The following is a 26,928-nucleotide window of genomic DNA, read 5'->3' as shown; positions in this document are numbered from 1 at the left end:
CCAGTGTGGTCTGGAAGGGCCTGGCAAGCGCTATCTGGAGCACTCGGAGGTGTGGCCTGGTGGTCCGGGTGGGTCTAGTGAGTGTGGCCTGGAGTGCTGGGTTGTGTGGCCTGGCTGGCACTGAGGTCCCTGCGGATTCTGGAGAACCTGAAGGTGCGGCTCCGGGGGTGTGGCCAAGCGTGGTGTGGTGTGGAGGGCCCGCGTGTGCAGCCTAGTGGTTACTGTAAGCATGGTTTGGAGGGCCTGGCGAATGTGTCCTGGTAGGCCTGGTGAGTGTGTAAGCATGGCCTAGAGTGTCACCAGACCAAACCGGACCCGTCTGCCAGTGCACCAGGGAAAGCCAAACACCAAAGTGCAGGGTTTTTGCTGGAGAGAGTGGACTGCACTGCGACGAGACAGGAAGAAAGCTCAAACCTGTCTCCCCGAGCTGGGGGCTGGGTGGGGTTTTATAAGCTTATGGTAATAAGGTGTGATCTGATTGGATCTTGCAATTAGATGACACCAGGGCTCTATCTGATTGGATCCTGGATCTTGCCCTGCGGTGTGCCCTTCTTACTTCAGTCGTGCTCTTCAGTCCTACCGCTTAGATTCCCCCCGTGTTGCAAGCTTGGTTCATCTGGGCAGGCTCCGGTGACGTGATCTCAAACTGGGAGCCCTGGCAGCTGAAAAACAACGAACAACTTTGTACATAAAAGATGATACAGCTTGGTCTAATGTGGTTCTAAAGAGGCTCTGCCAGCGAGTCCTAGGGGTTCTGGCGCACAGCCCTGCGAACCTGGAGCTTAGGGGTCTGCAGTCTGGGAGGCTGAGGCCTGGCATGTTGGGGAGAGGCTGGGGGCCTGGCGTGGTAGCGGCAGCCCGCAGTCCTTGCCCGGCCCTTCTCTGGGAGGCCGCGATTCTCCGCGGCTCTCGCCGGTGTCTGCCCTTGGCCACTGGGCTGCGAGGAAGCCGGCGAGGGGTGGGTGTGCGCCCCGCCCGGGTCTACCGCCGAGGGATGCAGTGGCCGCCAGCTTGGCCGTGCGGCTGGTTCACTCCCTTCCCGCTTCCAGGGCTTTTTTTCTGTCTCCTTTTCAAGACGTGACCCGCACATTATGAGGGACCCGCAGGGGCTCTTGGCACAGAGGGGTCACGCTGTGTGCGAACAGGACACGAGGTTGGGGGCTTGCCTTCTGAAGCTGCGCTGCATCCCTTTGTCTGTAGCGGCCGCCCCCCATCCTCCACCCACCCCATCCCCCTCCTCCCCCAACTGCAGTCTTCCGCGCCTCCTGAGCTCTTCGAGCCTCCCTGGGTCCCTTGCACCTCCTGATGTCCCCCAAGACTCCTGGCTCTTGGGCTTCTCCAGGACCCCGTGCCTCCTGGGCCTCTTGCGCCTCCCCGGTCCTCCGCGCCTCCTCGGCCCCTGTGCCTCCCCACACCCTTTGCGCCTCCTGGGGTTCCGTGCCTCCCGAGGCTTCCTTGCCTTCCGCTCCCCGCCTCGCCGCACCCCTCGCCGCCTCATGCTCCTCCGGCCTCCACACCTCCCCACCCTTGTGCCTGTCTCCCTATCCCTTGTACCACCCAGCGCCCTCCACTCCCCTCGCGCCTCTCCCTTCGCGCCTCCCCCTTCGCGCCTCCGCCTTCGCGCCTCCCCCTTTCGCGCCTCCCTGTACTCTGCATGCCCCCTGTGCTTGCTGCGCCCCACGCGCCTTCCGCGTCTCCAACCCTCACGCAATTCCAGCTGCACTCCCTAGGCGGGTACTTCGGCGCCGCTGAGCCCGCCCCGGCCCCTGCTGAGTGCCTCCCAGACACGCCCACTGCGGGCGGGACTCGGGGAGCTGTCCAGGCGCAGGAGCTGTCCAGGCGCAGGAGCTGTCCAGGCGCGGAAGCTGTACAGGCACGGGAGCTGTCCAGGCGCGGAAGCTGTACAGGCACGGGAGCTGTCCAGGCGCGGAAGCTGTACAGGCACGGGAGCTGTCCAGGCGCGGGAGCTGTCCAGGCACGGGAGCTGTCCAGGCGCGGAAACTGTACAGGCACGGGAGCTGTCCAGGCGCGGAAGCTGTACAGGCACGGGAGCTGTCCAGGCGCGGAAGCTGTACAGGCACGGGAGCTGTCCAGGCGCGGGAGCTGTCCAGGCACGGGAGCTGTCCAGGCGCGGAAACTGTCCAGGCGCGGGAGCTGTCCAGGCGCAGGAGCTGTCCAGGCGCGGAAGCTGTCCAGGCGCAGGAGCTGTCCAGGCGAGGGAGCTGTCCACGGGGCACTGTCCTTGGTTTCAGAGCCTCTGCAGGGCTTCTGTGTCCTTTAGGCTGAGCCGCCTGGGCAAAGGTTTTAGAAAAGACCCTGGGCGTTGCAGATGGGGAAGGATGATCCTGGCCGACTTTTGCACGCAGGCAGAAGAACCACCACCGGGCCATCAGCCTGGTGCCGTGGGGCAGCGCTGACTGCTGGTTCGCCCCTGCCCCAAGACTTCAGGTGTATATGGGATTGGATTAGCTGTGATCCCGAGCTCATGACACATACAGTGATCCATGTGTTAATCCGTGGAGTAACGTTTTTCCTTTTAAAAAATTTGTTGTTTTGTGTAATGTAGTGAGCCCTGTTACTAACAAAAATCTAGGATCTTGGCAGTAACCACTGTCTGTTTTGCTTTTCCCTCTTTGACTTTCCACTAGAAGTAATCGTTAGCTCCCATCTTGTATTAAATTTTTTTTTACTGTATCTAATTTCCAAAAAAAAATCTGTGTATGCAACTAACTTTATTAAAGTGTATATCTTCCTATGTGTAACTTTTTGGGACTTAAGTGATAATAGTAATATTACTACAAATCAACCATATTGTTGTTTTTTACTGTGTTTTATTCCTTCTGGATGCTGTAATATTTTATTGCATGGATCTGCCAAAGTTAATTTATCCACTCTTCTGTTGATGGGCCTTTGGTTATTTCCAGGTTTTTGCTCTTCAGGAGAGTGGAATAACTGGGTGGAATAACTAGGCCATAGGGCACACAAATGTTCAATTTTAGGACATAATGTCCTGCTGACTTACATAGTTGTTGAACCAGTTAACATTTCACTAGCAATACAGGAGAGCTCTGAGCCATCTCACGTCTGACACTTGGTATTTAATTTTTGCCAGAGGGATGGCTGTAAACGGTATACCATTTTGGTCTTGATTTGAAATTTCTTGATCACCAGTAACATTGAACATCTCTTAACATATTTATTGATGTACATTTTTCTTCAGTTTGCTTGATCATGTCTTGTTCATTTTATATTGGGTTTCTATTGCGTGTGACCTAGATTAGAATTTTTTCTTTTCATTGGATATTAAAATCCACCATTGTGTGGCTAGGTGTGGATTTTTCCTTCTCTCTCCTTTCTGGCATGGTGTGTGCTTTCTCAGTCAGAGGTAATTCATCGTCCTTTATTTCCTGGAATTATATATAAAAAATTCTTTTTCTTATTTGTTTGCATGTGAATGTATGTGGAAATTCTTCATGCTGGTTCTTTGCCAGTTCTGTGTTTTTCCCAGTTTATAACTTCTGTTTTCTTTAAGCTATTTTTTGATGAGTATAAACTCTTAAATTGAATAGGTCAACCTTATTAGTCATTTTGAGTCATAAGAAATCTTTCTCTATCTTAAGATTTCTGCCAAGTTTTGAAGTTTGTATTTTGATGTTTACATCTTTAATCCATTTAGACAGGGGTGTCCAATCTTTTGGCTTCCCTAGGCCACATTGGAAGAATAGTTATCTTTGGCCACACCTAAAATACACTAATACTCATAATACTTAATGATCTTAAAAAAAAATCACAAAAAATTACCATGTTTTAAGAAAGTTTACAAGTTTGTGTTGGGCTGCATTCAAAGCCATTCTGGGCTGTATGTGGCCCCCGGGCCACGGGTTGGACAAGCTTGTGTTTAGAGCTGGTTTTTGTACCCAGTACTGGATAGGGATCCAATTTTATCTTTTTCCATATGGATAACCATTTTGTTTCCAGTTCTGTTTTTATTTCCCGTTCTGCTTATTGAACAGCCTCCTCTTTTCCCTGATCTATTACTTCTGTCATAATCAAAGTTTAATTCACATTTGTGTCTCTGTGCTCTCCCTTCTAGTCAGTTGGTCTCTATTCTAGTCTTTTCATCAGTTTATTCCTATGCCAACCCCCATCATATTGATTTTTACATAGACTTTTTATTCTGGATTGTTATAGTAATGTCCCAGACAAACAGAGATGTGGTCACTGTACTTGTGGGCCTTTCTAGAGAATGTTGATTTTGTAGCATATGTGATGGGAAGTATTGAAAAATTTCAGTGGCTGCGTTATATATTCTGATTTGTGTTTTTGAGATCACACTGGTGCAAAATGGATGAGGAAGTGAGGCTGGTGAGGGCTGAGACTAGTCTGGAGGCAGCGGGAGCAGTTAGGTAGCCAGTGCTGGAGCGCAGGTAGTGGTTTTAGCGGGAGTAGAGGTGGAGAAATGGGGACAGATTGATGGGCGTATAGCTGTGGACCTTTCTGATGTATGGAAAGCAGCAGACAAGGTAAAGATGGCACTCAGTGTAATGTAATGGGGATGCCACTCTTGAGATGGAACATTTTGGGAAAGGAAAGTTTTATAAATTTATAAGCTATCACATAAATTATAATGCTACTTTTAATTTGCTTTTTCTTGGAAATAGCTGTTTGGTTATGTATATTTTATAGCCTGTTCACTCTCTTTTCTCTCCAAATAGGTGACTCTGTTTTGAGAAGTGCAACCAGATCTCTCCTGGAATTCAACACAACAGTGAGCTGTGACCGACCAGGCACAAATCACAGAGTCCAAAGCAGCATTGCCTTCCTGTGTGGGAAAACCCTGGTGAGTCCACACAGACACTTGATATATTTCTTTAAAAAAAAAAAAAAATGTCTGCCCCTTGGTATTCTGGCTGTAGAGGTATTCCAGGAAGAATCGGTAAGCAAACTTAGAAACACAAATAAGAAAAACCCTACCAAATCACCATCACCATCAAGAACCAATAAGTAAACAAATTCTAAACTTGTTACAACTTTTAAGTAAAACATGGACCACGTCTTTTGTAAAACTACAATTAAGTGTGATTAGTGTGGTAGAAATCAGTGCACTGTTTAATGTTTACGTTACAGGCATAATTTTTTTTTTCTAAAACCTCTTCTCCTAGCATTTCATTTTGATCGGTTTTAGAGCAGCGTATTTAGTTTTTTTAAAAATACTTTTCTTTCCTCATTTATATTAAATTAGAGATAGCCACATCTGTTTAGGAGAAGCCTTGGCCCATGAGTACGGGGTTCTCAAGTTTTTTGGATATTACCTGGTGTTTAAAGAGGGCATCATTGTGTAAATTATTATGATTGTTCTTATGGGCAAATTGTATGTAATTTGTTATTTTTAATCTTTAGTTTTTGGAAAGGAACTTGCAGTAAATAATTGTTTTAGCTCTTGGAGAAGGAATTGGTATACAAACTCTATGAATATTCTTGAATCAGAGTAAGAACCCAATCTTTAGGAAAGTCAGGTCGAGTGAAACTCTGTGGCTACTAAATTGCTTTAAAATACCATTTTAGAGTTTGGGACTGTGACTGTTGCATCTTCAGGTCCACAGTGTCTCATCTGAAGAACTTTGCAAATAAAACTAACATTGTTAATTTTGGATCCGCATATGAAGTGCATCGTTGTGCATATTGAGACCTTAAAAAAAAAAACTGTGTGCAGCAGCATTAAATGAGAAGATTTATATTACAGAATAAAATATATAGCTGCTGTTTTAACTTTAACTAATTTCCTTTATGAATTCTGTGTTCACCATACCAGAAATAGAACTGTGAAGGAGAACTCCCTAGACTTGCCCGTGGGAACATTGAGGCCAGTTCCTGCTGTGCCTGTGTCACCCTGCTATGCTGTGATCGGCCTGTGTGTAGTCCACTCTGGTCGTGGTTAACAGGAGGGGCTGCCTTGGAGGGTGGGCGTCTGGTGGGTGTACTAACTTGATCAGATGCAGATGGGCTTCTCATGGGAGCCGTTTCACGGAAAGCATGAGGTCATGTTTCCTGGCTTTGGTCTCCTGGCATTTGCTTAAGAGAACATTTGGAGTTTGAGAGGAGAATGACCGAGGATTTCTTCCCATGAACTCACTCACTGTACTTGCATAGCTGGGGCGGTAGAATGCTTTTGGATTAGTTACACAAAATCCCAACATGATTTTATGAAGCTTTGGTCTCAGAATTTTCAGATTTGGGAACGTCTTGATGACCCTGTTTAACTAAAGCGGTTGCATCCCTTTCCCTTCTTGCTGCTGCTTTCTTTATTTTAGTAGCCCTTACTGCATTCTAATTTTAAAAAAGAATCTTTACAATATGTGGCGTGGTAACTTATTATAATAATTATTATTTTTTAATAGGGAACTCCTGAATTTGTAACTGCAACAGAATGTGTGCACTACTTTGAGTGGAGGACCACTGCAGCCTGCAAGAAAGACATATTTAAAGCAAAAAAGGAGGTAACATGGGAACCTCAAACTTACATGCTTATGAAGTATACTCCGGGGAGCTTTACCTTTCAAATACTCATTCTAACCTTTCGGGGTGAAAATCTTTTTTAGCTTCAAAATTGCATTTGAGCGGAGATACCATGTGATTTAATTTTTAAAAACTTGTCTGAGTGATTCTTATTTTTAGGACAGGGCATTTAAAATATCACAGGATGTGATTTTTGGTGCAGATTGGAAATAGAATGGCTCATCCATATAGGGCAAGTTAGTTCTTGGTTTCTGGTGCTGTGCAACTCAGTAAACTAAGTAGCGTGGTTGGGCTTGGGCTTAGAGTATTCACTCTTACCTGCAGGGGCCATCTGCTTCTGACGCGGACTGCTTCATCTTCATTTGCACCTGGTGTTCCACCTGTGTTGCACCCCACTCTGATAAGTCTCCTTTACCTGTTTGCTTTGTTAAATCTGTCTGTCCCTCTCCTCAGCCTTGGGATGACTTCTGGCTGCAATGTGAGTCCAGGCCAGGGGCCCTTTAAATTCCTTTCCAACTGACCTCAGAGACTAGGTTTCTAAGTTACTGTTATTGTTACGTCCACTCCTTGTTATTTGAACACAGCATTTCTTGGTCAAGACATTCTTCTTGGGTGGGTGTATGTATATATATCTGTATACGTACACACCGACCTATATGTATTTATTATGTGCAACATGATGTTTTGAAATTGAGAAATGGCTACATTGAGCTAATTACATATGTATTACCTCACATACTTCCTTTTTTTGTTGTGAGGACACTTAAAATCTACTTTCTTAGTAATATGCAAGAATAAATTACATTGTTATTAACTGTGGTTGTGGTGGCGTTTAATGGATCTCTCGAGCAGGCCATTCTTGTTGACTGATGAAATGTCCTCTTCCCTAGCCTGGACTCCCTGATGTTGCACTGCTACTTGATTCTCCCTGGTCCTGGGGAAGAGCAGACTATGTTCCTTCTGCCGCTTCTCCATGCCCACCACTCGAGATCCTAAAGGGAGTTTTCTGTTCTCACCTTGATCACAATCTTAATTAATTATCTCGCTTTTCTCTATTACTTTCTGTTTTTAAGAATTTTCAAAGGTTATAAGGATTCAGGAACTAATGAATAGTCATAATCAATAATTTTTACTGGTGGCCTAATACCATGCAGTTTAATAAGGCAAAAAGAAATGTTTATTTAAAAACATTAATTCAGATGAAATTATGAATAATAAATCACTGATTTTTTCAGATACGGTCATCTATGAAGGGAAGGACAGTTTCATATGGAAGTGGAAGTGGTAAAATACTGCCTCCCAGAAAAACCATAAGGAGCATTCAATGAAAAAAAACAAAAGTTTAAAGTGGAAAGAATTAAGGCTGATACTTAGGGGGTAGTGTCAAAGGTAAACTTCATTTAAAAACTTAGGTGCAGCTGTTAGATGACATACTGTTAGTGGTAGGAAAAGCATCTCAAAACAGACATCTGCTTGGGGGTTGAGGGTGAGGGTGGGAGCAGTGTGATCATTCTCGCAGTGCTATGAAGAAACACCTGAGACTGGGTAATTTATAAAGGAGAGAGGTGTAATTGGCTCACAGTTCTGCAGGCTGTACAGGAAGCATGGCAGCATCTGCTTCTGGAGAGGTGTCAGGAAACTTACAGTCATGGCAGAAGGCAAAGGAGTATGGAGCACCTCACACGGCCGGAGCCTGAGGAAGAGAGTGGGAGCGGGAGGTGCCACCCACTTTTAAATGACCAGATCTCACGAGAACTCACTCACTATCATGAGAACAGCAAGGAGGGGAAGATGGAATCTGCTCCTATGATCCAGTCACCTCACCAGGCCCCACCTCCAATGTTGAGGATTATAATTTGACATGAGATTTGGGCAGGGACACACAGTTATCCTGGGATTACAGACATGAGCCACCACACCACCATGCCTGGCTAATTTTATTTATATGTGTGTGTGTGTGTGTGTGTGTATATATATGTTTTTTTTTTTTTTTTTAGTAGATACTGGGTTTCTCCTTGTTGCTCAGGCTGGTCTTGAACTCCTGAGCTCAGGTGATCTGCCTGCCTCGGCCTCCCAAAGTGCTGAGATTACAGGAGTGAGCCACCACACCCAGCCCCACACACAGTCATCCTCAAGTGTCCAGTTGGTCGGATCTGAGTTGCTTCCTGTGGGAGGTGGAGGCTGCGGCGACAGCAGTGCCCTGTGCTCTCCTGTTAGACCCCAGACTTCTCAGTCCCACAGATACTCTCCTGGGCTCTGATTTTCCAACCTGATCATGATACCCTCTGTTTTGTTTTATTTTTTGTTTTATCTGAGTGTACCTCTTACCTCACGTTGCTGAATTGACAGTTGTGTCTTCTACCACCTAGGAAAAAATTGCTTTCCAAAATGAATAGCAGTTTGTTTTCTATGGGTCAAAAATCACCAACCACAGCCCATGGTTCAAAGCCTGCCCTGGCTCTTTTTTTGTACAAGCCCAGGACTAAGAATGGTTTTCACATTTTTACAGGATTGTTACAAGACAAAGAGGAATATGCCACAGAGACCTATGTGACCTACAAAACCCAACATGTAGCTAGCACGTGGCCCTTTGTAAAAGAAAGTGTGCTGATCTGTGTTCTCAATAGTTGTTGGGGTGGAAGTGGGGAGGTATAGTCTGTGTTTTTCTGAAAACAATGACATGTAATTTCTCTTAGAAGCAGATTGAAGATGCATGAGAAACATTTGTAATTTGTACTCTCTTATCTCTTCAGGTGTAGTTGGCATCTGGGGCTTTATTCATTGAGTTTTCATTTATTGAGAGCCTATTGTGAACTAAGCAGTAGGAATTTTGTTAAATTTTGGAATGCTTTCAGGGAGCCTGTAGACTAATGGTGTGGAGGACATACTCATATTCACTAACACGTTTTTTTTGTCTTAAGATAGATTAAATGGAAAGAACTGAAAAGCATAATGACTGCTAAAAATGTAGTACTGTCACTGTTAGCAAATCTTAATAAAGCGTATGCCCTTTTTTCTGTTTTCAGTTTGATTTGATTACACCTTACAGGCTATGGTATGATAACTTTAAAACATATTGAAGGTTTATGTACTTATAAAACACTCATCATTCCCTAAAGAAGAAAAAATCTCAGTTTGGTTTAGTGTCACTGTAGTCTTGCTTTCTACACCTTACTAATATCTCATTTATTTATTCATTTTGCTCTGTCACATTTAGAATGATTTTGATGGACAAAAATCTTGGTAGTTCCAAACAGCACCTTTAAAACTGTTGTTATAGTTTGTTCAGTGGATTCTGGTAGGGGCTTTAAGATAATTATTTCTTTAAAGCATTGTGTAAATATACCTCCCACCTTAGTGACCTTGGGAACAGACAAAATTCAGAACTGGCCTGCTCGCAGTCTTACCAGGGTTATAAAAGTAAGATTATTATATATAAAACAGCATTGAGCATAACTCAATGTGTGGTGTGTTGCAGCTGGCAAGCAACCTCGCTCCCCGGGCTGCTAAATTCGTGGTCTTATGAATGTCTCCTTTGCTGTGTTTGCTGTGGCAGGAAGTGGGAGGACATTCCCCAGTAGCCTTGACTGTTTTTCCGATGCACATTCCAATTTTGTGGAGTGCTGTGTGAGGCATGTCTTTTCTTCCCTCCTGGAGCAGGGAGACAGCCAGAAGTTGCTACCTGCCCCGTACAGGGTGCTTGCAGATCTTGCTGACTTGGAATCCTCTAAGTGTCTTGATGAGATGGAGCTATTTTCAGAACGAAGAGTTCTTTCATTTTCCCTTCGTGCCGTATGCTGTCTTGCTCCCTTTCCTATCGTGGGCTTTTATTTCGCTGGTTAGAGAGTTGCATCTTGTCTTGCATCCTACCCAGTCCACTGACTCACTCCCCGCCTGGGTTAATGTTTTCGTATAATCTTGCTGTGGGATGACAAGCTTTAGATTTGCAGGATAATAGGCACTTGTGGCTTTTTACTGTAACCCAATTATAGTCTGTGGCAATAATTTTCTTTTATTTTCATTACCTTTCTGCGTGGATGCGGTGGTAGGCTTAAGCTCCATGTGCTGGTACCCTGTGAGCTCTAGAGGTGCTAACTTCCTCCATTATTAGTAGAAACACTTAGGTGTCTGGGAAGTATTTTAGGCGATAGGCGACTTTGCTTTGAGGATATGGTCGAGATGAGCTCGAGTGCCTTTGAGGCTGTGAGTAGGTGTAGGTTGTTTGATTCACTCTATTAGCTCTCCATGAATCTCTGACAGCAGGACTGGGGAAAAAGGTTAGTGGGTTAGAGCGTTCCTGCAGATTTGATAGCCTATTTCTAAGAGAAATTTGAAAGCTAAATATTAAGCAGTTAACTTAATAAATAGACCTGTCTATGAATAGCTTCAGTCTAAAAAATAAAATTTTGGGAAATGTATCCACAGAAAATAATAAAACTATCTACTTTGAAATGATGGCAGAGAACACGAATTTTTAGAATATTCTTTGGAAGAGGTAATTGAAATGATGCCAGTGTGTTATTGTTATTTTGGAAGTAAAACTTACAGGAATGTTTCACAAAGTCATGGTTCACTTGGTGACCAGGGCCTTTTTTACCCTGGGTGGGGATTCGTCTTTGGCTTGAGTTCTTGCTGTGATGTGGAAGTTGGGTGCCTCTACTTCATGAAACTGTACCGCAGAGGTGTGGACTCAGAGCCATGGTTTCTGTCCTGGGCAGGGAGTCTTGCAGCCTGGGGCAGTTTCACCATCTGAGCACAGACCCTGATATAGTTTGGATTTTGTCCCTCCTCAAATCTCACGTTGAATTTTAATCCCTAATGTTGGAGGTGGGGCCTGGTGGAAGGTGATTAAATCATGAGGGTCCCTCATGAGTGGTTTAGCACCATCCACTCGGTGCTGTCCTCACGATAGTGAGTGAATTCTCATGAGATCTGGTTGTTTGAAACTTTCTGGTTGTTTCACTCTCACTCTCTTGTTCTTGCTTTTGCTGTGTGATATGCTTGCTTCCACTTCACCTTCTGCTGTGAGTAAAAGCTTTTTGAGGCTTCTCCAGAAGCCGAGCTATGCTTCCTGTACAACCTGCAGAACTGTGAGCCAGTTAAACCTCTTTTCTTTATATATTACCCGGTCTCAGGCATTTATAGCACTGCAAAAACAACCTAATACAGACTGCTTGGGACTGGGCTGGCTTTTTTGGCCTGCAGCCAGTGATGGGACACAGGTGGGAGACTCACTGAGTTAAGGGCAGTAGAACTTGGTGGGTCCTGCTATTGCCTGTTATACTGTGGAACTCAGGCTACACCTCTTCTTACCATGTGGGCTCTTTGATGTAGTAGAGGCGCCTCTGTCCCTCCCTAGAATGTTGCCCTGGAGGCCCGGTGATCACCACTGGGGCCAGTGCTTGTCTCAGCTCTTGGAGAGCCTGAATATGTGCTTGCCTGACCCAGCTCCACCCAGCTTTCCTTCCTCAACCTGCCTTGCTGGCAGAACACAAGATAGCGATGCTTAGATGTTGCACGGCCCCACCCATTGTCTGGGACATGGGAGTAGTCTCCTCATTAACAAAGGCCAAGCATAAATCCTGTTGTCACCACTGCAGCTGCCTCTTTCCTGCAAGTACCATTCCTGGCCAGGAGGTGAACTTGCATAGCCCATCTGCTGACACAACTGTGTACACAATTGCACAGTGCTACGGCAGGAGACAAGCTTTGCATGACCTCAGTTACCATCATCCCTCACCACACCCTGGCTACTCAGAAGGCCTTGAGCCTGCTCCCGGCCTGGTATATTACTACTACAACTGATATATGAGAAAGTCACCACACAAAGCCTATCTATAACCAAGGAATTCATACAGAGTCTTTGCCGTCGAAAGCGTCCAGAAGCAAAGCCAAATAAAACTATGCAGCATACATTATAGTCACATTCTCAAGGCAGGGGGGAACCCTCTAGTCAAAGCAAAAGAAAATTCAAACCAAAAAGTGACAGTTTCTTTAGATGAGAAGGAACCAGGGTAACAATTCTGGAAATATGAAAAAACAGGGTGTTGCAACACCCTGAAGGATCATATTAATCCTCCAGAAACAGATCCGAACCAAAGTGAAATGCTTGAAATACTAGATAAAGAATTCAAAATATTAATTTTAAAGAAGCTTAATGAGATACATGAGAAAGTTGAAAACCAATACAAAGAAATCAGAATATCAACCCAGGATATAAATGAGAAATTTACCAAAGAGATATTTTAAAAAAATCAAATAGAATTTCTAGAAATGAAAAATGTATTATGGGAATTATAAAATACAGTTGAAAGCTTCCACCATAGACTAGACGAAGCAGAAGGAAGAATCTCAGAACGTGAAGACAGATCTTTTGAATTAATCCAATCAGACAGAAACAAAGATTCAGAGGAAGGGAACAAAGTGTTTGAGAAGTGTGGGACTACATGAAACATCCAAACCTATGAAGTATAGATATTACTAAGCGAGAATAACAAAGTCTGGAAAACGTATTTGAGGAAGTAATTGATGTAAACTACTTTAGTCTAGCAGGAGATCCAGACCTCCAAATGTAAGAAGCTCAACAAATTCTAAGGAAATATGTTGCAAGAAGGACTTCACCACAACATATAGCCATCGACTGTATGAGGTCAACGTGAAGGAAAAAATCCTATCCACGAGAAAAGTATCTAATCACCTACAAAGGAAACCCCATCCAACTAAATAGGGGACTTCTCAGGAGAAACTTATAAGCCAGAGAGATTGGGTTTCTGTTTTCAAGGTGCTTAAGGAAAAAAAAACTGTCAACCCTGAATTTTGTATCCTGCCAGAATAAGTTTCATGTATGAAGGAAAAATAAAGTCTTTCCCAGATATACAAATGGTGAGGGAATTTGTCAGTACTAGATGGGCCATACAAGAAATACCCCAAGGAGGTCTATACAGGGAAACAAAAGTTTGATACTTGTTATCATAAAAACACACAAAAGTATAAACACTCTTATAAAACAATTATGCAAACAAGACCACAAAGCAACTAGGAAACAGCATTATGACAGGAATAAAACCTCATATTAATATTAACTTTGAACGTACATGGATTAAATGCTCCACATAAAAGATACAGATTGGCAGAATGGATTAAAAAAAAAACCAAAAAACTCAAAAAACAGAATCCACCCATATGCTGCTTACAAGAAAGCCAACTAATTGGTAAGACATAGACTGAAGCTAAAGGGATGGAAAAAGATATTCCAGGCAAATGGAAATCAAAAGCAAGCAGGGAGACCTATACTTAGATAAAACTGACTTTAAATCAACAACAGTAAAAAAAAGAAAAAGATGGTCATTATATGATAAAGAGATTATTCAACAAGATGTAACAATCTTAAGTATATGTGCACCTAACTCTAGAGCACCAAGAATCATAAAACAACTACTAGTAGACTTAAGGAAAGAAATGAACAGCAATACCATAATAGAATTCAATCATTGAGAGAGAAAATCAATAGACACTGTACTTAAATTAGATTCAGGACCACGTAGACCTAACAGACATTTATAGAACATTCTACTCACAACCGCAGAACATATATATTCTTCTCATCCGTGGATGGACCGTTTTTCGAGATGGACCATATGTCATACCAAAAAACAAGTCTCAATAAATTGAAAAAAACCCAAAATGACACCAAGTGTCTTCTCAGACCACAGTGGAATAAAACTAGAAATCAATTCCCAGAGGAACTCTCATAACTATGCAAATAATTGGAAATTAAATAGCCTGCTTCTGAATGAATTTTGCGTCAACAATGCAATTAAGATGGAAATTAAGAAAAATTGAAACAAATGAAAATGGATACACAACATAAAGCCTCTGGGATACAGCAAAAGCAGGGCTAAGTGGGAAATTTGTGGTGTTAAATGCCTACATCAAAAATATAGATCACAAATTAACAACCTAATATCACACTTCAAGGAACTAGAAAAAAAGAAAAAAGAAAAAACCAAATTGAAACCTAGCAGAACAGAAGTAACAAATATCAAAGCAGAACTAAATGAAATGGAGAACAAAACATGCAGTACAAAGGATCGACAAAATGAGAAATTGGTTCTTTGTAAAGATAATGTTCATAGAATACTGGTCAGATTAACCAAGAAGAGAGAGGATTCAATCAGAAATAAGAAAGTAGACATTACAGCTGATACCACAAAAAAATCATCGGAGACTACTATGAACATCTGTGTACTCACAACCGAGAATTTAGAGGAAAGGTATACATTCCTGGAAACATTCAACTTCTTGAGATTCAACCAGGAAGAAATAGAAATTCCAACAAGACCAATAACAAGTATTGGAATTGGATCAGTAATAAAAAAAAAAAATCCTCCCAACAAAAAAAGCTCAGTACCAGACAGATTGACAGCTGAATTCTACCAGAGGCACAGGGAAGAACTGGTACAAATCCTACTGAAACTGTTGCCCAAAATCAGAATCGGCAATCCTCCCTAACTCATTCTTTGAAGCCAATATTATCCTGAAAACCAAAGCCAAACAAGCACACAAGAAAAAAGAAAACTATAGACCAATATCTATGATGAACACAGATTCAAAAATCTCAACAAAATACTAGCAAACTGAATATAACAGCAGTTCAGAAAAATAATACATCACGATCAAGTGGATTTTATTCCAGGGTTGCAAGGATGGTTCAGTGTATGCAAATCAATAAATGCGATTCACCATTTAAACAATTAAAAACAAAAAATGTATGACCATCTCAGGAGATACAGAAAAAGCATTTGATGAAATTCAACATCCCTTAATGAAAAAAACACTCAAAAAATTATTAGAAGTGACATACCGCAGAATAATAAAAGGCATATATGACACAACCACAGCCAGCATCATACTGAACAGGGAAAAGTTGAAAGCATTTCCCCTAAGAAGTGGAACAAGACAACGATGCCCACTTTTTCATCTCTCCTATTCAACATAGTACTGGAAGTTCTAGCTAGAGCAGTCAGGCAAGAGAAAGAAAAGGCATCCAGATCAGAAAATAGAAAGTCAGCGTGTCTGTGTGTGCTGATGATATGATCTTATACCTAGAAAACTCTGAAGATTCCTCCAAAAGTCTCTTAGATTTGATGCATGAATTCAGTAGTTTCAGGATACAGAGTCATTGTACAAGAATCAATAACATTTCTACACACCAATAATGATCAAGCTGAGAATCAAATCAAGAACTCAATCCCATTTATAATTGCTAAAAAAAACCCCACTAGAAATACATTTAACCAAGGAGGTGAAAAATCTCTACAAGGAAAACTGTAAAACACTGATGAAAGAAATTGTAGATAGCACAAACAAATGGGAAAATATCCCGTGCTCATGGATTGGAAAAATCAATATCATTAAAATGATTATGTTGCTGAAAACAATCCACAGATTCAATGCAATTCCTATCGAAATGCCAACATCATTTTTTACAGAATTAGAAAAAAGTCCTAAACTTCAAGTGGTTCCCCTAAAAAAGTCTTAATAGCCACACCAATCTTAAGGAAAATGAACAAAGCTAGAGGCATCACATTACCTGACTTCAGATTATACTGGAGGGCTATAGTAATCAAAACAGCTAGGACTGATATAAAAATAGACACACAGATCAGTGGAACAGAATAGAAAACCCAGAGTCAACGCTACATACTTAAAACCAACTGATCTTTGACACAGTTGACAAAAACATACCCTGGGAAAAGGGCACCCTATTTAGTAAATGGTTCTGGGAAAACTGGACAGCCATATGCAGAAGAATGAAACTGGACCCCTGTCTCTCACCACATTTTAAAATTAACTCAGGTTGGATTAACGACTTGAATGTCAGGCCTGCCTGAAACTATAAAATTCCCAGAAGAAAACCCAGGAAATAGTCTCTCGGATCTTTGCCTAGGCAAAGAATTCATGACTAAGACTTCAAAAGCAAATGCAACAAAAATAAAAATAGACAAATGGACTTTACTAAACTTGAAAACTTCTGCACAACAAAATATATAGTCAGCAAAGTGAACAGACAACATACAAAATGGCCACAAGTGTTTTTAAACTATACATCCAACAAAGGATTGATATCCAGAATCTACAAAGAACGCAGACAACTCAACAAGAAAAACCACAATCCCATTAAAAAGTGAGCAAAGGACATGAACAAACATTTCTCTAAAGAAGACACAAATGGCCAAGAATCTCCTAAACATGCTACACATCACTAATCATCAGAGAAATACAAATCATTATAAAACCACAATGAGATACCATCTTATACCAGTCAAAAATGGCAATTATTAAAAAGTCAAAAAACAACAGATGTTGGCAAAGTTGCAGACGAAAAGAGAACACTTATACACTGTTGGTAGGAATGTAAATTAGAATGACCTTTATGGAAAATCGTATGGAAATTAATCAAAGAACTAAAAGTAGAACTGCCATTTGACCCAGCAATCTCACTACTGGGTGTCTACACAAAGTAAAAGAAATCTCTGTATCAAAAAGATACCTGCACTTATTTGTTTATTGTGGCACTATTCACAGTAGCAAAGATATGGAATAAACATAACTGCCCACCAACGGATGACTAGGTAAAGAACACACACACACACGCACACACACACACACACGCGCGCGTATATCATGGAATACCACTCAGCCATAAGACAGAATGAAATCCTGTGTTTTGGAGTAATATTGATGGAACTTGACGCCATTATCTTGAGTGAAATAACTTAGTCAAACACCACATAGTCTCACTTATAAGTGGGAACGAAATAATACATACATATGGACACAGAGACTGGAATAATAAATGCTGGAGCTTCAGAAAGGTGAGAGGGTGGGAGGGCAGTGAGGGATGAGAAATGAGAAATTCCCTAATGAGTACAATGTACAGTATTCCAGTGCTGGTTACACTAAAAGCACAGACCTCACCACTGTGCAATATCCATGTAATACAACTGCACTTGTTCCTCCTGAGTCTGTATAAAACAAACAAAGAAAGAGGCACTCTCTTAAAGCACAGGGTCTTGCCAACTCTAACAATGGGGTTTCTTGATGTTTTTAAAAATAAAAAGACCATTAGTTCATAGGTACGAGAGACTGGTCATAAATTAGAACCAAGTAAGGATGGATTGAAATACCCAGAGGAGGAACTCATCTTCGCAGTTTATGGAACAAATATGGAACAAATATTTACTGAGCTCCCGCTATGTTCGAGGCATCATTGTTAGCCTGCAGTGACAAACCCTTGACCTCAAGGAGCCTCTATTCTAGTGGGAGGAAAATGACAAAACTCAACAGATGACAGTACCTAATATCATACATCACAGCGCTGTGAACAAAAGTGAGGCTGAGTGCGGGAGACAGAGAGGTGGAGAGTGCTGTTTTAGGTAAAGGTGTCAGAAGAGGCCTCGCTAAGGGTGGTGTTTCATCAGAGACGTGAATGAAGTGAGGGAAAGAGCCATGTGTGTATTGGGGGAAGCACATCTCAGGCAGAGAGGACTTGTAGTTTCAGGAGGGCAGAGTTGCATCAAGAGGTGAGTGTGGCTGTGTGGAGTGAGGAGAGTGGTAGGTGAGGGCAGTGTCGTGAGGGAGTTTGAGTCTCCATCTCAGTGTAATGGGAAGCTGCTTTGAACAGGGAGGGGTGTGGCCTGATTTAATTCTGAAGTGCTAATCCTGTGCTTGTGGAGACTTGGGCTGAGGTCGTAGGGCATTGAAGCTGGAATTGGGGGGCCAGTTGAGATACTATTACAGGCAAGAGATTGCAGTGGCTTGGACAGGGTGGCAATGATGGAGGGGATACGGGAGTGGATCCAGGATTTAATCTGAAGGGACAACTAGCAGGACTTGCTGATGGTTGGATGTGAGAGAACTTGGTGGTGGGGCGGGGTCCTCAAGGTTTTGGCCAAGCAGCTGGTTGAATGATGGTGCCATTTGTTGAGATGAGCACAGTAGGTTTTGGGGGAGAAATCAAAGGCTCATTTTAAATACGTGAAATTTCGGATGATTTTGTGTATCCAAGTGATGATGATAAACAACAGCAATAAATAACACTGATGCCAACCTGCCAGGAGCTGTACCCCAAGCTTCACATACCTTAGCTCACTCAGGCCTTACAGCAAGCAGCCCAGTGAAGGAATAACTGTCATTATTCCAGCATGGCACGTGGGGAAACTGAGGCATGGAGGTTAACTTCATTCATGGTTATGCAAAGTGTTCATGCCAGAGTTTGAACCCCAAGCATTCTGCTTCAAGTCTGTGCTTATAAACATAGCTTCTGCTGTTGTTGGCTGTGGAAGCCTGCAGTTCTGTGGAAAGGTGAAGGCTAGAGACACGAAATTGGGAGTCATTGGCAGACATTTGTAACTATGCATGAGGTCACTGAGGGACTGGGCGTAGACAGGAAAGAGGGCTGCTCAGTAAGCTGTGGCACACCTCTGCGTTGAGAGTCAGTTAGAGGGAAGGTGAGAAGTGTTTCCAAGAGGCTGAAAAAGAGCAGGAAGTGGTACAGAAGAAAACCAGGAGCCCGTGGATGCAAGCCACAGGGAGAAGGGGTTTCAGGAGGTGGGGAATGATCAGGAGCATCCAATGCCCTGAGAGACCATGTAACGGGAAGGCAGGACACCAGTGCTGGGTGTGTCAGCAGAGATGTTGTGGGTCACCTGGAAAGCGGGGTTTTGATGGAGTGGGAGACAGCAAGCTGATGTGACTGTGTTCGAGAGAGAATGGAAGATAGGGGAAGAGGAGGAGATGTGTAGGGACAATTGAAGGAATTTTGCTCTAAGTTGCAGAGACATGAGATGATAGCTGAGGGAACGTAGGTACCAGGAAGGACATTTGTGAGGTGGTAGATCTCATGGCATGCTGAGAAGAACGATCTAGTGGAGGGAAAACCTGGCAATGCAAGTGAGAGATGATGGCAGAACAGTCCTCATGTAGCAAAGAAGAGATACTGAAAAGAACGCAGAGGAGCCAAGACGTTTACTGATCCTTGCCTGAGTTCCTTTGTTATTAGGGGACACCACAGCGTGATAGTCCCTAGAGAACGAAGAGCAGTGTTGTGTGACATTGGCCATAAGCTTTCCTGATTGACGCAGATGTGTACTGAAGACTCGCTTTTCTCTTCCTCCCTTCCAGGTGCCGTGCTACGTGTTTGATGAAGAGTTGAGGAAGCATGATCTCAATCCTCTGATCAAGCTTAGTGGTGCCTACTTGGTGGATGACTCCGATCCGGACACTTCTCTGTTCATCAATGTTTGTAGAGACATAGGTATGAATATTTGTGGAGCTGAGGGGGTGGTGGTGAGGGATTTCTTCTGTGGCTTCGATATCTTTGTGCTTCTACCTTTATTTCCTGTTTGCACATCCATGTTTCTGATTAGGCCCTCTAAGAAAGCTTTTGTTCCCAAAAATGTTGTCTTTGCACAACCCATCTCTTCTCCCCTAGTAGGTTCCATGCCTCCTCCCCAACCCCTGCAGATTCCATCCTAACCGTTGGTCCATTCCATGTGGGTGTTCTCTCGGCCAGACACCTTGGGTTTCAGGATTCTACAGTAGTGAGAGTCGGTCTTGTTCTCTGTGTGTGCCTGAATCCCTTGGCTCTGAGTTATGGGCTGGGTAAAAAAGAAAAAGGGATGATCAAGGATTTGGGTACTTGGCCGGGATGCATATTTTGACCCAAACTGACTTGTTCCTGACTTTCTCTGTACTTGCCAGAACTGGTGTGAGAAGCTTTAGCTTAAGCTTTAGAATCTGTGATAAATTAACTAAAGGCCATAAATAAATGGTCTTTACTTAAAAAGGGCCATGAAGAGTTTTACTAAGACGTTGACTAGCCTTCAGCTGGTTTTACTAAGCCAGGTTTCTAAAACCCAGCTTGATAATTCTCTCAAGGGCTGTGAATTGTTAGTCCTGTAGGCCAGGTCTTGTCTTTCTACAGTGCTAGCCATGAGTAAATTCTGCTGGTGACTAATGAAAAGGTCATTTTTAGTGTTTTTCTTTGTTTTTTATTTCTCAAATAGTACATAATGCTTTGCCCTGAGAAAAGTTTGGAGAAAATTTTTAAAAACTCAATATATGGAAGTATTGCTGGATAATAGATGAGTATTAATTTATAATTATTCTTTAAATTGTACATATACATTATGACTATCTTGTTTGTGTATTGTTTCTAAACAGTTAAAAACAGTAAATATACCCCATTCAGGGCTCACCAAAAGTGACCAGTGATAACTAGATTTTTTTGTGTGTTAGAGTATTACATCTTTCTTTTGTTCTGCAAGGATAACCTTTATTGATTTTTTGGAAAAAGACTAATACAGTCTTTGTCTTAAATGGGTCTGTAACTCAAGTTTGGTTATAAAGTTGATGAGTTGTAGATTATTGAATTCTGAAATAAGATGCTGTTTTGATTTGAAAACCATTTAGGTTTCTGGTCTTTTAACATGTTACAGATCATCTGAATTTGCTGGGTATTTTCTTACAAAAGTTTTTTCTTTCCAATTTACTGGCAATTTGAGTTGAGCTTGAATGACTTTGATTCATAGTAGAGGTTCCCTAGTTTTTACTCAGACATTCTGCATTCCCAGGAAATTGCCCCAAGTCTCAAACCAAGATTGAATGTGACCTTCAAAACCTTGTGGATAGTTTTGGACTTGCTACCACGTGCTTACCTCCTTGCATCCTCAGGGCGCTTGCTGTATATTCCGCCTTTGGTATACCAAGTGGATTGTCTTACATTGAGTCCCCATGAGGGCAAGGAGCCTGTGGCACAGCAGATGCTATAAGTGGAACAAAGCAGTCCATTTGTGACATTTCATAATTCCACATAATTTCATAATTGTTTGGAAGGCTTGAGAGTTAAAGGTTTGCTTACCTTTTCACTAGCTGGTGCCTCCTTATTGCAGAAGGTAGGCGCTAATCTAGGCACTGGATTATAGCACTGAACACACCACAGTTCCTGTTTTCCTGGAGCTTTAGTTAGATGGGAGAAAAGATACATAGTAAACAAATAAATCCCAAAGTATACTGTGTAAGGTATTGGGTCATGATCACAGAAATGAATGGTAAAGAGCAACCCAGCTGTAATCATAGCTATGGCTCCTGGCAATCTATTAAGCCTGTGTGATGTTCTGGACATGTTCTGGATGTGTTCTCATCTTTAATCCTCCCCGAAACCTGTGCATTAGCACCCTGGCAATTGGATAGTTAGACCAACGTTATAGAGATAGTAAGTGGTTAATTTAGGATTTGAACCCAGAGCTGTGGATTCTTTCCACCAATCTCCTAATTGTTCCAGTCATCTGTGGAGTGCCTGTGTTTTCTAGTCTCTGTAGCTTGAAAGGGGATAATGCTAACGTTGTACCTCAAGCAGAGGATGGGTACATTTCTTAATTACAAATAACATCGTAGCCTGTTTCCTGTGCAGCTCTTATATACCAGTGCAGAGCCAGTACTTTACATTCCTTCATCCTGAGCTTTGTTTGCAGAGGGTTAATGGCTTGCCCAAGGTTTCAGAATAGTTACTTAGGGAGACTTTTAGGAATTCAATAATTTGTTTAAAGGGACCCTGGATCTAAGGGTATGTGTGATTATCACTCCTGACACCTAATCTGATTTAATGCAATACATGATTTTCAGACACACTTCGAGACCCAGGTTCACAGCTGCGGGCCTGTCCCCCTGGCACTGCCGCCTGCCTGGTAAGAGGAGACCAGGCGTTCAGTGTTGGCCAGCCCCAGGAAGGACTGAAGCTGGTGCGCAAGGACAGGTCAGTCGAGGCCTCCGATGTTGTTGGTGTTTTTAATCTCCAGCAAGAACCTGGCTTTCAGGGAGCTGCAGGAACATCCTTTTTCAGCAGGGCTTGGGATAGTCCCTGCAGAGTTACTATCGTAAGATTGTTAGTCATTGCTGTGAGTCAGATAGTCTGGGGTGCTTGTCTGCTTTCTAATCATTTGTCTCTTACAGCAGTAAAAATATATCTCATGATCCAGTCCATAGTACATACCTTTATTTGCCTCATGAAATAATGCCTATCTGAAGGTGCCATCTGATATTTTTCATTCTGTGGCACCCGTGAAATTGATTTCATGTCCATTGTTTTCTCGTCTTGGGAGGGCAAGAGACAGGAGGGACAGTTTGCTGGTGATCTTCACTGGGACGTGACAGGCACCCCGGTTCCTGGCGGGGAATGGCGTTCCTTATAACGGGCTGTGCTGTGTACATATGCTCTTGTACTGCCTTTGTACCTTACCTTGGCAGACATATGCATTTCTCCAGTGTGTTGCTCATGACCATATCCTGAACTTAGATCAAGGATTCACATTTTCTCCCCATTTAGGGGCCTTTAGTAGACACCTTGTTGTGCTTGCTCTAGTCTGGAGCTTGTGGCATGTCTGGGTAGGGAGCATGTGCAATTATAGATGGCACTCAGTCCAAAGAAAAGACTTGAGCATAACCTAAGGGGAGAAATGTGTGGAATTTTCTATGTGTGTGTCCGTATTAGTTTGCTCAGGTTGCCATAAGAAAATATGACAGGCTGGGTAACTTAAACCACAGAAATGTATTTCCTGCACAGTCTAGAGGCTGCACGTCTGAAGAAGGTGTCACCAGGGCTGGTTTGTTCTGAGGCCTCTCTCCTTGGCTCGTTAGATGGCCATTTTCTTTCTGTGTCTTCACATGGCCTTCCCTCTGTGGGGGTGTGTGTCCAAATGTCCCCCTCTAATATGGACACCAGTGATTTTGGGATTAAGGCTCACCCATATGACCTCCTTTTCCCTTGTTCACCTTTTTAAAGGCCCTGTCTCCAAATACAGTCACATGCTGAGCTGTGGCTTAGGCCTTCAACATAAAAATTTTGAGGGGAAACAGTTCAGTCCCTAACAGAGTCTTCAAGGTGACACATTGGTAATTCTTAATATGAATGAGTGTGAGTAACGATGTAGTAACGTGGGACACTGAGCAAAACTGTGAACTTCTGTGGTGGGAAAAAGCAGATCATCTCTGATCAGCTATTCTCTAGCGGGCAGCCAGGGGCACTGGGCCCATTAGCCCTGGTGGTGGGGCCGTGTTGGATGGTGGCTTGGGTGGTGGAAGAGAACCCCACCCGTTCAGTCACTGCTGGGCGTGCTCTGGGGTTACGACAAAATGAAACTTTGGCGAGCACTTAGAATTGATTGGATAAAGAGGAAATGATTGACTAGCCTTGTGGGCAAAAATGCAATTGGCCCACTTGTCTCCTTTTTTTTTTTTTAATTTTGTTATCTCATTTACAACATTTTTTTATTTGTTTGTTTTAGTCAAAGGTGTTTCTTCCTTTTTTAAAAAAGTACTTTTTTTGTTCCTTTTTTCTTTCCTTATTCTAGGACATGAAGCAGATCAAACAGGTTTTTTTTTCTTTTTGTTTTTGAGATGGGGACTTGCTCTGTCATGCAGGCTGGAGTGCAGTGGTGTGATCTCGGTTCACTGCAGCCTCCGTCTCCCTGTTCAAGTGATTCTCCTGCCTCAGCCTCCTCAGTAGCTGGGACCAGAGGTGTGCTACCATGCCCAGCTAATTGTAGTTTTGGTAGAGATGGGGTTTCGCTATGTTGGCCAGGGTGGTCTCGAACTCCTGACTTCAGGTGATCCACCATCTTGGCCTTCCAAAATGCTGGGATTACAGGCGTGAGCCACCACACCCAGCCAGGTTTTCTTAATATATCAAATTTATGTGTTGGTCACTTTATTTATTTGATTTTTAACAAAATAACACTCACTGGGGTTTACTTAGAACTTTTTTTTTCCCCAAATGGAAATGAAATGAAGTCATTTTATACCATAGCTTCTTTTATATTTTGATATTGCTTCTGTTACCCTCTCCCCACAAGTGAATGTGCTGAATGCCCAGGGCAGCATATGAATTTGGATGCACTTTATACTTTCGTAATACTCTTTTCTCAATGTGGCTCTCCCAGGCTTGTCCTGAGTTACGTGAGGGAAGAGGCAGAAAAGCTAGACTTTTGTGACGGTCACAGCCCCGCAGTGACTATTACGTTTGTTTGCCCGTCGGAGCGGAGAGAGGTAAGTGACTTGTCTCCCGGTAACTGTAATGTGGCGCAGTTTAGCCTGGGTTGCCCACGCGAACGCGTGTCTGGGCTTGGGGCAGGGTGGGTCTGGGCGCAGGAAGCTGGGAGCCATGACAAGAGGCACTGGTGGGCTCTCAGGAGGAGACGAGCTTCCTGGGATAGCTTCTGTCACATGAAGCTCACTCAGGGAGAGCTGTTTGCATTTTGCCTTTTGCTTTTTTACAGCAACCCGGAGGGGCCTCCACGTGTAATGGGATGGTGTTTTGTTCTAGTCTCTGTGAGACGATTTTAAGTAGTTCATGGACAGATATTTCTGTTTTTGTAGTTGGATTGTTTTAGTGAATAGTGGAAAAATGCTGTATAATTTCAAGCCTGTGATTTCTGATGAGAAGCGTTTCCCTCCCTCTCTTTTCCCAGCCGGCCCCTAAACCCCCACCCATGCCTTCCCCCCTCCTTCTCATCACAGGCCAGTTTATTGCTGTGCACTCTGCTGTGGATGAAACCTCCAGTGCAGCTGTAAACTCTTGGAGTGTGACTGCTGAGGCTTACTTGTCCTTGAGTCCTCAGTGCCTGTTGAAGTGTTTTAACCGGGGCAGGTGCTGATGGAAAGGAGGCATCCCCCAGGGAGGAAGGGGTAGGGCAGGGCTTTCCTTTAGTTTCTTTCTGCCTTCTTAGTAATAGGGTGAAGTAGGGAGGGGCTGAATTCTTTTGCAGAGAACCACACTCCCCTTCCCCCAAGCAAATGTGGAATTTGCTCTGACGTCAGGCTGGCAGCTGGCCTGGTGTGTGTGGGATATGGAGACAGTGCTGGGCTCAGCTTTCCACTTTCTGTCCCCAGACTTCCACGTCCATGTACTGTCAGCTGAATGAAGGCCTGTCTGATGTTTGTTCTGAGTATGAATGGGGAGGAATATTTATTCACACTTTGCATTTGTACCTACACATGTGAGTTGAAATCTCTGAAGCCCAGTGAGATGTTCTCAGGCGGTGGTGGTTTTAGTGTTTTCCCTTTTTATTTGCTCTACATTTGGTACGAATCATTTTACTCTATGAGAATCAAGAGAATTGGGAGTTTTCCTCCTTTTTCCTCGAAGGGGTATGAGGCATTTCTTGGTGTTAGAAGAAGAGGCTGATTTGGTATTACTGGGACAAGAGGTTCCCTTTTTTTTTTTTTTTTTTTTAAAGACAGGGTCTCGCTCTGTCACCCAGGCTGTAGTGCAGTGCCACGATCTCATCTCACTACAATCTCCGCCTCCTCAGTTCAAGCAGTCCTCCCATTTCAGCCTCCTGAGTAGCTGGGACTACAGGTGTGCGCCACCACGCCTGGCTAATTTTTGTATTTTTAATAGAGACGGGGCTTTGCCATGTTGCCCAGGCTGGTCTTGAACTCCCGGGCTCAAGTGATCCACCCACCTCGGCCTCCCAAAGTGCTGGGATTACAGGTGTGAGCCACTGCACACGGCCAGGTTTTTTTTCAAGCTTGACTATTCACTGGGCAGACCTTGTGTGACATGTGCTTGGACACTGTAATACTTGGGAGGTTTGTTTAAACATTTCCGTTTGCTCATTGAATCATTTTAGGAACTGGCATTTAGTAAACACTCACTTTGTCATATAGATCTTTTAAAAAATGCTTGATTTATTTATTGGATTTACATACTGTAAAATTCACTGTTTTTTTTTTATTTTCAGTACAAGTCAGTGGTTATTAGTATTTTTTTTTAGAAGTGTGCAACCATCATCATAGTCAAAATTTTACATTTCTATCACCCCAAAAAAGAAACCTCCTTCCCATTAGCAGTCTCTTCCCATTCACACCCCAAGCCCTGGTAACTGTGCACCTTCTTCCTGTCTCTGTGGATTGGCCTTTTTTGGATGTTTTATGTCAGGAGAATCCTACACTGTGTGGCTTTCTGTGCTTGGCTTCTCTTATGGAGCCCTGGGGTCTGCATCACCGTGTGTCAGACTGCACTGAGCCACGTGGGCAGAAGCATTGATTTTGAGTCAGACGGAAGAGGGTTGGGCCTGCAACTCTGCAACTTACTAATTGTGTGTGACCTGTTTGTAAACCTGGCACCTAGTGGCTGGCGTGTCGCAGGTGCTCAGTGAGTATTTACGGAACGAATGGTGCTGGGAAGCAGCACTGCTATGCCCGGTGCTAAGCCCAATAAGATGTGTCTCCCAAGGATGGTTAAAAAGATGGCAGTGACATTCCTGGTGAGCAGGGACCCCATCAACACTCTTCATGGCTCTCATCAAAGATGAATGGTGGAGCTCCCACTCTGTAGAAGCAATACAATGG

The 26,928-nt window shown here is 43.2% G+C and overlaps 1 protein-coding gene across 1 annotated transcript in view; it reads left to right on the top strand.

Annotated features, from left to right (window-relative positions):
- Positions 1–26,928, top strand: part of IGF2R (insulin-like growth factor 2 receptor) — a 111,641-nt gene that overhangs the window by 13,063 nt on the left and 71,650 nt on the right. Inside the window, exons 2-6 of the mRNA XM_011934995.1 lie at positions 4,716–4,816; positions 6,399–6,497; positions 19,702–19,834; positions 22,204–22,333; positions 24,516–24,621. Of these exons, the coding sequence (XP_011790385.1) occupies positions 4,716–4,816; positions 6,399–6,497; positions 19,702–19,834; positions 22,204–22,333; positions 24,516–24,621 (569 nt within the window). The remainder of the gene's footprint in view (positions 1–4,715; positions 4,817–6,398; positions 6,498–19,701; positions 19,835–22,203; positions 22,334–24,515; positions 24,622–26,928) is intronic.

Source organism: Colobus angolensis, unplaced genomic scaffold (assembly GCF_000951035.1).
Source record: "Colobus angolensis palliatus isolate OR3802 unplaced genomic scaffold, Cang.pa_1.0 Scaffold14, whole genome shotgun sequence".
NCBI lineage: Eukaryota > Metazoa > Chordata > Mammalia > Primates > Cercopithecidae > Colobus > Colobus angolensis.
This window is presented reverse-complemented; position numbering and strand designations above follow the sequence as displayed.